The following is a 12,084-nucleotide window of genomic DNA, read 5'->3' as shown; positions in this document are numbered from 1 at the left end:
GAACTACATTAATAATTTCTAAAGCCTAAAGTTAATATATTCTGCCATCTGGAGTCTTAACTAAACATTTTTAACATCTTTGAAATCTGCAAAGAAAATGTGTCTCTTGTCAAGTAACCAGAAACTGGAACTGGGTTCAGACTTTCATTGTTCTCACGTCAAACACTTCTCACATTCCGAGCCCTTTGCAATCGCTGTGATGCATATGTATAGCGAGAGTGTTCCAGTTTTGCAGGTAGATTTACAATTCCTCCCGAGACAAGTTGGTGTTGCACAGCTAGCTTGTCTGTATGCACAATCACCCCCTCCTGACTGGCGCTTTTGAAAACTGAGCTGGGATACTCTTTATCTTCATGGACACATCTGAAAGCCTCTGTTTTTCAGCATTTCTATTAGGGTGACAGGAACAGAACGGAGGAAGATTCAACCTGCCCATCAATCAGGGAAGATTTAATCGTTTATAACGTGTCAGACTCTTCGAGGCACCAGATCACCAAGATGAATCAAAAATAATCTCCGTGTCTAAGATGCCTTCAGTCTCAGGAGAGGTGGATGCATTAATGGATGGTTACAGAACAGTAGGAAATGTGCCAGAACAGTATGGCATGGGAAGAAAACACAAGAACAAAAGTTTCTTTTCAAACTTCCACTCCCTCCCCACTCCTTATAGATAAGAGACCACAGAAACCCCAGATTATAATCTGTCCCCTTGCCTGTGAGAGGAACCTATGCCCTAAAATCCATCTTTCCACCACTGGCAAGGATCGGGGGTCCTTTGTGGTGAGGCAGCCTGAAGGGAGCTGTGGCCTTGTCTGAAGCTCTGGGATAATTTGTTGAGCCTTACAACCCACATGGAGTATTATGCAGTTTGCGTAAGAGCAGCGTGCAGATCCACCGGATGTAGAATCATATACAAGCCATGACAGACTCCTCAAGCTCCCACAGAGCCCAAGTAGCAACTAGGCCAGATCTTTTTGAAGAAGAATGGAGGGTTGGAGGACCCATGTGACTGTCCGTAACTAGCGGTTCAGAGACTAGATGGTTCCTCGGGGCATCTTCCAGCATGGGATCTGCTTGGACTGGTCTTCCCCTGAGCCCTCGATCCCCGACAACAGGGTCAGAATTCCAGGCTGCTTTTTCTATAGCTTGTGATCTGGAATCTGTCTCATCAGCCCTCCTTCCATTTCTAATTCTATTTATAATGTTAAAATACAAAGTGACAGCAAAATTTGTGTAAGAATCAAGTTGGCTTTCTTATAATTCTACAACTAGGCAGTATCTCATTCTCGAAAACAGAGTCCAGTTGCCCCTAGCACCGGAAACTGGCTCTACGGGACTCCGCATCTGCTCCCATCCCTTGCTGGTCGGAGTCTGTGTGCTCTCTGATGACGGCTATGCCTAGTCTTAGTACACTGTGCAGGCGGACAAACTGTGGGTTTGTGGCGGGGTTGGTGTCCCAACCCCTCCACTCAAGGTCTTACCTGGTTACAGAAGATGGCCAGTTCAGTCAGGTTCTGTATCCCGTGACTGGAAATCCTCGCTAGCGTCACACTTGTGGATTCCACAGAGTTTCTGTTGTTGTTGGTTTCTACTTCTTTCCCACAATGCCCTCGAAAACCCACTTATCTCTCCCAGTACTCTGTCTATCCAACCCCAACTCCGCCCACATCTGATGCCTCCTGCTCATCCCCACCTGCCCCCACTCCAGCTGAGAAATCTATTTCCTCTTCTCTGGAAGACCCTTGCTCCTCTCATTTAAGCCCTCCTTGTTACTTAGCCTCTTTGGCTCTGTGGATCTAGCATGATTATCCTTCTATATTAAATCTCATTGTGCATCTTTGTGCATGATACAGACATGATTCATATGGACATTTTTTGTACAGAGTTTATTAAAGCACACTCAACACAATTCCCCTTTACCATCCTCTGTTCAGCTGTCCTACTTGTCCCCTTTGTTCCTGTAGACTATATTGCTTCTGTCTTCATGTCATATATGCGTGTGGATTTTATCTATCCATGTAGAATCTAGGAGTAAAAAGTAAAAGAACACATCGAGTTGTCTAAGATTGGCTTAATTTGATATGAATATCACTAGTTGTCTCCACCTGCCTGGAGACCGTTTAACTTCATCCTCTATGACTGACATCCATTCCTCTGCTGTGGACACCTGAGCTGGTTCCCTGACTTAGCTACTGTGAACGTTGCCACTGTGAACACTGATGTCCATGTGTCTCTGTGATGGGTTCACGCAGAGTCCTCTGAGCAAGTACATACCCAGGAGCAATAGATCATTTGGTAGCCCTAGTCCTAAGCCTTTGGCAGTCTCCCATTGGCTTCCACAGTGGCGGGACTAGTTTACCCTCTCTTCAGCAGCGTCTAAGGGCTCCCCTTTGTCCACATCGTTGCTAGCTAGCATTTGCAGCTATGATGAATTCGAGTGAGACGGGATGAAATACCAGTGTGGTTCTAATTTGCATTTCTATGGCCACATTGGATGCTTGTTTTATCATGTGCTTATCGATCATTTATCTTGCATCTTTTCAGACCTGCCCATTTTCATTCGTCCTTTATTGGTTTTGAGTTCCTGTCCTTTAGGTTTCTGAGTTCTTAGTATATGCTAAGTAATATCATTCCTTTGTCAGATGTATAGATGCTAAAGGCATTTTCCTACTCTGTAGGTGGCATTTTTCACTTGATAAACTATTTCCAATTGACAAATGGAAATGGAACCTCATGAAATTAAAAGGCTTCTGTCCTAATTCCTCAGTGACTTTATCAGTAATAAAGCCCTTGCCTACCCCTATCCCATGAAAGATTCCTGTAAAAGTTTCAGAGTCCCATGTATTTTATTGAGGGTTTTTTTCTTTTTTTTTTTATCTACTTGGAATTGATTTTCGTGCACAGTGAGTGATAGGAATCAGATTACTTTTTAAATAGTAGATATCCAGTTTACCCAGAATCGTTTGTTGATAAGATTATCCTTTTTCCCCCTATATGTATTTTTGTCATCTTTGTCAAAAATTATGTGCTTGGAGCTGAGTGGATTTATATCTGTGTCGTCCTACACGCCGCTTGCTTTAGTGCCAGCAGTTTTTGTGCCAGTACTACGCTACCTTTGCTGCCACGACTCTTACAACGCGAAACCATGTACAGAAATGCGGTTGCATTGCTCCCTTTGCTGAGAACTACTTTGACCGTCCAGAGGCTTTTGTGTTCACCTACGACTTTTAATGACATATGTTGCATCATTTTCTTTTTTTTTTTTTTTTTTTTTTGAGAATTAGAGATTAATTTTTCTTTCTTTTTTTTTTTTTTTTATTAACTTGAGTATTTCTTATATACATTTCGAGTGTTATTCCCTTTCCCGGTTTCCGGGCAAACATCCCCCTCCCCCCTCCCCTTCCTTATGGGTGTTCCCCTCCCAACCCTCCCACCATTGCCGCCCTTCCCCCATAGACTAGTTCACTGGGGGTTCAGTCTTAGCAGGACCCAGGGCTTCCCCTTCCACTGGTGCTCTTACTAGGATATTCATTGCTACCTATGGGGTCAGAGTCCAGGGTCAGTCCATGTATAGTCTTTAGGTAGTGGCTTAGTCCCTGGAAGCTCTGGTTGCTTGGCATTGTTGTACTTTTGGGGTCTCGAGCCCCTTCAAGCTCTTCCAGTTCTTTCTCTGATTCCTTCAATAGGGGACCTATTCTCGGTTCAGTGGTTTGCTGCTGGCATTCGCCTCTGTATTTGCTGTATTCTGGCTGTGTCTCTCAGGAGCGATCTACATCCGGCTCCTGTCGGTCTGCACTTCTTTGCTTCATCCATCTAGTCCAATTGGGTGGCTGTATATGTATGGGCCAAATGTGGGACAGGCTCTGAATGGGTGTTCCTTCAGTCTCTGTTTTAATCTTATGTTGCATCATTTTCAGATTCTAAAATACTTCAATATTAAATAAATTGTTGCTTTTCTATTCTGTTTTTATATTTTTATATTAAAATTTCATAACAACCTAGTGAACTAAAGCCAAAGAATTATTATTTGTTAAACTCGAGCTTAAAAACAACCTGTCCAAGAATTTTAAAAAGCTGCTGGTTTTAGAACCAGAACATCCTCTGAGTTTAGGATACTTTCTGTTATTTCAAGACCCTCTCCCTTAAACAGTTAAAGAACATAAAGCAAAAGCAGACCAACCAGGTTGCATCATTTGAGAAGCTTCGTCACAGCATTGGAAACAGGACAGTGAGGGGAAATACAAACCAACTATTCATCTGGCAGAAGGTCCGTGTCCAAAATATATAAAGAACTAACAAAGCAAATAATGCAATTTAAATAGCAGTGGGCCTTAATAGATATTCCTCAGTCATACAGATGGCCAACAGACATGAGGGGTGGATCAAAAACGGGAGGCCGCAGGGAACGGGGATGCTTTTGCAGATGACATGGCACGTCTGATCACACACTGAGTATTGTAACACTGTAAAGCTCCCCTCATACCTGGAAGAAATTGTTCAAATTAAAGTATTCCTTCCTGACTACTTAGTTATGTCAATTTTTCCAGAGGCTGGGGGTAGTTGAAGGTAGACCCCAGTAGGTTTATTTCCCCAATGCATTTGTGTGCCAGTTGCAAATGTCCAACAAAATGCAGCACACTCAGTCTTTGCTCAGACAAAATGCTAGGGGCTGGGTGTATTCCTTGTTTCTTTTGTTGCTGTGACCAAAGGCCCGACAAGAAGCATTTAAGAAGGAAAGGGGTTACTATGGCCCAAAGACATGCTGTGCATTACACCTGAGGAGACGTGGGGATAAAGTATCGGAGCTGACTGGTCTTATCACATCCCCAGACAGGAAGCAGAGAACAGGAATCAGGAACTAGATGTCTTGTTAGGGTTTCTGAGTTAGAGGACCTTGTCAGGTCAGGGCCAAGGTATGCCGCAGAGATCACACAACACAACAGATCTCACTCAAGAACTCTCTTGTGGGGCAGTGAGTTAAACTGGGTTGGGGTCATCAGAGAGATACAAAGACAGACAGACAGGCAGACAGAGACAGGTCTGGGATGGCAGGGGCCTTTAAAGGGGGACACACATCACATTTGAAGACTAGTGATGGTGTGGCTGCTGGTGCTGGGTCACTGAAGGCTAGCTGGGATTAACATTTCTCCCCTTTGTTTATTATAAAAGTTGAGGAAACAGGAAGGGGTGGGTTTGAGGCAGGAATGGGGGTGTTGTGCTCTTTAGATTGCTTCCTGATTTCTTGGGGTATCAACATCTTTGGGAACGCATGAAAGCTGGGATGTTGGCCAAGTCCTGGAAGAGTAGGCTATTTCACTCAATGTTCAGGATCTGTGGCTAGGGACGTGCAGGCATCAGCTGTGAGGCTGGACCACCTGAGGCTAGACACTTCGAAGCTGTCCAAGATGCAGATTTTGAAGGAACAACTGGACCTGGCAGGATGTTAGACTAGATACATATGAGGGACAGAGATAAAGTTAAGAGGTTTGGAGGGAGATTATTTCTTCTTAGGTGTACATTTGAACTTTTAGGTCTATGATCCTGGTAACTGAGGGAGGAGAGTCCCAAGATCGGGAAAGGGGAAAGAGATCCGACTTTCAGGAAGGACAGAATAGGCCTGTGGAAAAACAGGCTGATCATTTCTATACGTATCTATATGGGCTGCCCAGGTACTTATCTATATGGAATACAGATAAATACTGTCCATGATCCATGAGGGGTAGATTCAAGTTAGTTCTCTGAAGCTTCCGGAATCTTTTAAGTTTACAAGAGGTAAGATTAGATATGCTATCATTACCATTGTTTGGGCATCTACTGCAATCCACACTGTAGAAACGGCAGTAGACTCGTGCCTTTGAGTCATAGTAGAAGCTTGGAGAGCCAAGATGATTTTGAGTTAAAAATATGAACACTCTTTCCTCTATCCAGATGACTGGGTGTATAGAGATTAGACAGATATTTTTAGCACAATAATGAGCACTTTTAAGACTCCACTTAGAAGGCAACCAAAGAAAATGTAAAATCTTGAGTTTGTGACTATGATAATGGTAGTCAGTGCTGACCAGAGCCAGATTAATAGTGTATCAGAACTCCATTGGTTAATGTTAAAACTCAAAACTTTTGAATTCTTAATAATACCACAGAGAGGAGAAGAGATCTGAAATATTTTTCATATTTTATATTTTAAGTTACTTTCTTACTCTACCTTTACAAATTGGATTTTCACACCTTAAAGCACCTTCTTAGACCCTTACAACTTAAGCTTTCACACCCTCAGACCACTGTAAGTTGCATTTACACGTCTTAAAACACCTTAAGATCCTCACAACTTAAGCTTTTGTATCCTCAGACCTTTCATAAACTTCACACCTTGTTTCTAGCCAGCCATTTACCAGGAGACACAGGTGGTTGATTACTGAGAGCAGTCATTGTGAAGAGACTTTCCTTAAAATAAAAAGTTACTTTGAAAAGTTTTGTGAGTTTTTATCCCACTTCTGAGTTTGGTAACAAGGTAAACTGGGTCTAGACTTAGTTGGGGAAGGAGTTGAATGCCTGCTACTGTTAAAGCTACAGTAAGTCAGCATCAGAGGTCTGAGAAAGATAAATTACACCTGGAAGTATAATCCAAATAGCCTATGTATCAATTAAAGCAGCCTAGATGGGTACCTTAGGCTCTGGTGGTCTCTATACTTTTGTGGGCGGCAGTAGTCCTCGGTCTTTAGCTGTCAGATAGCACAGAATTTAACCTTCAGTTGCTATACAGAGCATAGGCCTTGGGCTATCAGACTCAGGTTTGGGGTCTTTTTCCTTTGGAAGAACTTGGGGATACTGTTCTTCCTTTGACCAGGCAGAGTAAGGCGATCAACCCAAAAGTGTCCACAGTGAGGCATGAGGCAGTTTTCCCCACTGGTCACTGTTACCACAAGGCATTTCTGTGCCCCGTTTATGTTCTTTGGAGACCTTAAGGGTTTCTGTAGCAGGGGGCAGTTCTGTCTATTATGGGATGCTTAAATATTTTAAATGTCGTATTTAGCAGATCTCTGAAGAGTTGGAGGGCTAGCTATTTAGTATTCCTTATTTTAGGCTTAAGTTTGAAAACAGGAGGCTAATAAAGCTTATTCCTGCATAAATTACTACTTATCATGACCACAAGTATAGTTTTGGACAGATTAAAGAATTTGATAAGGTGACTATTAACTTGCAATTCTTAATTATCCTTAACAGTTTACAATAGGTTAGTAGCTTTTAATAAAATGGGATTTTGCATTCCATACCTGTTTGGTTTAGCTTTAGAAAAATAAGTTTTTGAATGGAAGCTATTCTAGTATCAAAAGAAAACTTTAAATTGTGAAGTCCATAGAGAGACTGGCAACTTTATTGATCCTTTCATAGTGTACCATTACAGAATATTAGTTTTTTGTATGGGTTAGTTCATCCAGATGGCTAAATCTTAAAGTGAGCAAAGGCAAAGATAAATATTACTGTGAACCTTAGAAAATTATAAATCTTGATTTTTAAACATACATTATTTTTCAAATGTAAATTGTTACTTATTTAAACTTTCTAACAGCTTGGTGTTAAGTAGTTAGTAAGGACATAAATACTTAGACATTCATCCTAAACCAATTTGTGTTAATCTGAGGGGACCTTTATAACCTTAAATTTTTTTTACTATATTGTAAACTATAGTTGAATCACATATATTTGCTATAGCAAATATAACCTTAAATTTTTATCATCAAGCAGAAGTCCATATGTCTTAGGGTTTTATTGCTATGAAGAGACATCATGAGCAAGGAAATTCTTATAAAGGACAACATTTAATTGGAGGTGGCTTGCAGTTTCAGAGGTTCAGGCCATTATTCTCATGGCAGGAAGCATGGCAGTGTGCAGGCAGATATAGTGCTGGAGGAGCCTAGAGTTCTACATCTTGATCCAAAGGCAGCCAGGAGGAGACTGGTATTCCACGCTGGATAAAGCTTGAGTATAGAAGGAGACTTCATAGGAGGAGACCCCAAAGCCCACCTACACAGCGACTTTTCTCCAATAAGGTTATATCTCCTACTAGTGTCACTTTCAATGGTTCAAGCATATTCAAACCACCACACCATACAAATCCAAACTATTTGAAATTTGTTGCATCCTTAGTCTAAAAAGGAGATATATTGGTAAACAGGGAGCTGGTCAGAACTGAGGAGTTTTATAATTGTGACTTTATGGCATTTGATCATTTTAAGATGGTGAAGTCCCATGCTTTGTACTCTTTAACCTTAATAAAGATGATTGTCAGTCATGGGACTGCTTATATACTGATTAGATCATTGGCTAAGATGGAGGAAAGCTATATGGTTGCTATTTTAAAACACACACCCACACCCACACACACACACACACACACACACACATTGAATCCAAGTTATATAGAGTTGAATCCAAGTTACATACATACAAACAAAATTGATTCATGTACAGACACACATATATAATATATAACATGCAATATATAACATATAATGTATAACATGTAACATATAATATATAACGTGTAACATATAATGTATAATGTATAATATATAATAAGATATAATCTCCATGTATAGATTTTAAATTATAAGCCTTTGCTTATAAGATTAAAATCAGATTTTGTCAAAGCATAACCAATAAATTTACAAATCCTAAGATAAAAGAGTTCATAGCATTCTCTTGTTTTTTGTATGTTTGAAAGCAGAGTGCAAAGGAATCAGAGATAAAAAAGACTTTTTAAGAGTGGGAAGTAGAATGTTATAGTCAAGAGACTTTTGGAAGTGTAGAGCATAGCAAGTTTAGATTTAGGATACTTGGGGCTCATTGTCTCTACGGCAGCAGTTGCTATGATCAGTGAAAATTTGGAAATCAAGTTCTCAATTTTTTTTTGGCCTTTGGTCTATACTGAGACCAAAGATTGTAATAAAATTGAGTCCATGGAGGCAGAAAAAGAGAATCCAAAATGGAACACTGGACACTATTCAGGTGTCTTCCTATAAGCTACAAAGGAAGCTGAAGGCTGAATCTGTGGGGTTGCAGGATAAAGTCAGAGATAACCAGAAGAGTGGAGAGGAGAAGGGAGCCAGTAAAGTGTCTTTAGTATAAAGACCCATGGAGGGTAGAGTAGAAGGCCAAAACCTAGAGAGAAGGTCGTCCATGTGTTAGGAGCCCCAATGACACAAAAGCTGGCTCCAGGAGGGATGGGGGCCATTCTCATCCAAAGCAAGATGGTTGGGGTAACCTCTTTACATTGCGTGAGGATTGTCTTTGTATATTCAATTATTGATTGCCAAGCCAGCAAAGAGCTGAGTACTGGTCATATCTTGGTATTGTTATTTTTATGGCCCATTACCAGCCTCATATTTTGTAAGCATTCATCCTTCCTTATTGGGTGATTGGCTTTAATAAAGTTCCGATGGCCAATAGCTGAGCAGGAAGTGGAAAGTGGAAATTATGTGCAGAGAGGAGGTTTTTGGGAGAAGAAGGAGGTTCAGGGAGTTCACCAGCAGGACAAAGAGAGAAAACAGATGTCCCGGGGCTGAGAGAGAGGTAAAGAACAAGCCACGTAGAGGGATGTGGGCAAGAATGTCAGGATAACTTAGATGAGTTAGCTGAGAATCTGTCCAACTATATGCCTAAGCTTTAGTAAATATTAAGAAGTCTCTGTGTCATTGTTTAATCACTGGAGGTTACCAGGAAGTCCCAACATATCTGGCACCTCACATTAGGTGTCAAATATGGTGGGACTTTCACAGACCTGACAGAAAGCTCCATAAATAATGACAGAGAATCTTTTTAATATTTTAATGCTTAGGCCTTTAGCTAGGGTAGTTTCTCTGTCACCTATCTAAAGTTAACCCAACTGACTAGCCTATGACCCACTACATGTCTAGTTCTGTACTCCTGTGCTCCACTGCAGGTCTATCCTGTTCCTTCCAGTCTTCAGGAGAATCTTCTGCTTCTGATTTCTGCTCCCACAGACCCTTTCTTTGCCTGGAAGTTCCGCCCTCCACTTCCTGCTCAGCTATTGGCAGTAAGATCTTCATTAAAGTCAACCACCAAGTAAGAAAGAATGAATGCTTACAAAGTATGAGGCCAGTAATGGGCCGTAGGAAGAACAATACCAAGATCTGGCTAGTATTGGCATTACAGAGACACACGTTCACACAATGTACAAAAGGTTACTCCAACAAGAGACACTTAGGGCACAAGACAAGGATGGGAATGGTAAAGGATTTGATGGAACAACCAGGAACTGAGAAGCATATAGATGTCCCCAGTGGAGGGCACAGCATGCCAGAGGGAAGCGACAGCTGAAGAATTGGACTCTGGAACTTGGAATCAAGTTCATAAACAAACGATCGGTTCACACCTTAGGAGAGAGATTAGCAGCTTGGTCGGGAGCAGGTGGGGTTGTGTGCACACTGCAGCTGGACCCTCCTTTGCTTCCCCCACCCTGCTAGGTCTGGCTCCAGGTCCCACTCTGCAACAAACTTACAGGTCAACTCTTACTTAAAGACAGTACTTCTACATAGTGTGTGTGTGTGTGTGTGTGTGTGTGTGTGTGTGTGTGTGTGTGTGACCAAAAAAACAAACACACAAACAAAACAACAACAACAACAAAACAGCAAAGAAATGGAGCAAAGAAATAGGGATTGGAGAATTATTTTCTGATCACCTGGTAAGCTACATTTGGATTGATTATCTAAGGGATATTGAGGGCAAATTCCACTGCAAAGATGGATAAGTTTAGAGGCCCTTAAGTCAAGCAATTAGATGGAACATTGGAGGTTCTCTTAAGGGACATCCCAAAGGGGAGCCAGAGTTCCCATGGGTGAGGTAGAGGGGAAGGCCTGAAGTCCAAGGCATCTCAAAGACCCTGGGGGATCAGATGGGGAAGGCACAAACTGTTCAGTGGGTCATCACCTCACTGGATAGGGGACAGGAACCTGGCCAAGGTAGAAGAGAAACTTGGTATCGGACTTTCAAATGAAGCCAAAGGCCAAAAACCTAGCTAAATAAACAAACAAAAACAAAACAAAACAAAAAACCCGGACCTCATTCAAGGGAAAGGATTAGAGGGGTGTACCTCTGCCTCTGAGAGCACCAGAGAATCTGGAAAGCGTTTAAGCTGACTGAGAGGGATCATTCACCAATTGTCAGTGATGGGTGGAGAGTCTAGTGCTCTGTGAGCAGAAAGGTGAAAAAAAAAAGGCAGAAAGTCTGTTACAGGCAAACCAGAGATAAGGGATAGGGTACAACTGTGATTTAGACCCCAAAGGGGAGAGAGTTCAGGCACCAAGAGAGCCTACAGACTCAAAGGAACCAATGCTAGGGTTTTATGGCTGAGTGTGCCACAGAGATCACAGCAGGCCACAGACCAATTTGGGAGCGGATGACAAGGGTGACTGGGAAGAGAAGGGAGGTGAGTCGGTGTTGGTGGGGACTTTTTAAAGTCAATGACAGTGTCACCTGTCCCTCATGATGTAGCTGCTAGTACTGAGTGGCTAAAGACAAGATGGAGCTAACAGAACCTGCAAGGACTCACTTCCTAGAGCAAGAACTCACATCCTAAAATGTTCTATAACTTTCCAAAAAAAGCTGGGAACCAAGTATTAAAACACATGAGCCTATGGGAGGACTTCACATCCAGGCCACAACTCTGGGTAATTTATCAAAGAAAGCTCAGAGCTCATAAGGTCAGAAAGGACTCCAGGCCTCACTATATCACAGCCAAACAGGAAGATCAAATAGGTACAAAATAGGTCAGCTAGTGCAAGGATAGTTTCATAGAGTGCATCCTAATGATCTACTTACCACTTAGCCAACCCCATTCCTCCCCCATGCCCCCATCTCCCTGCACTACCACTGAGGAAATCAAATGTATACCTAAGTTTCAGAGGGGACATACTGTGTTCAAATCTCGCCTGGGAGGACTTTACAAGCTGTAGCTGAATAAATGGATGGTTGAATAAAATTCTGTGTATCCCATGCACAGTTCCTGCCTGGCATCCCTTTGGGTCCCTTCTGCAAGGTGCTCAGTCTCAGCTTCCTTTATTT

The 12,084-nt window shown here is 41.9% G+C and overlaps 2 protein-coding genes across 8 annotated transcripts in view; one reads left to right on the top strand and one right to left on the bottom strand.

The window, feature by feature from the left end:
• The window catches only part of LOC120100003 (40S ribosomal protein S12-like), a 673,396-nt gene that overhangs the window by 31,228 nt on the left and 630,084 nt on the right, over positions 1–12,084 (bottom strand). The gene's annotated exons all lie outside the window — the stretch shown is intronic.
• Positions 1–12,084, top strand: part of Cfap95 (cilia and flagella associated protein 95) — a 111,151-nt gene that overhangs the window by 23,814 nt on the left and 75,253 nt on the right. For 2 of the 7 annotated variants that reach the window (XM_039087954.2, XM_063271678.1), the window contains exon 2: positions 9,944–10,086. The exons of the other annotated variants lie outside the window; for them this stretch is intronic. In XM_039087954.2, the coding sequence (XP_038943882.1) occupies positions 9,944–10,086 (143 nt within the window). The remainder of the gene's footprint in view (positions 1–9,943; positions 10,087–12,084) is intronic. 7 annotated transcript variants of the gene reach the window in all.

The sequence above is a fragment of the Rattus norvegicus genome, chromosome 1 (genome assembly GCF_036323735.1).
Source record: "Rattus norvegicus strain BN/NHsdMcwi chromosome 1, GRCr8, whole genome shotgun sequence".
Classification (NCBI taxonomy): domain Eukaryota; kingdom Metazoa; phylum Chordata; class Mammalia; order Rodentia; family Muridae; genus Rattus; species Rattus norvegicus.
The sequence above is the reverse complement of the archived record's forward strand: the minus strand, read 5'-3'. Positions and strand labels throughout refer to the sequence as shown.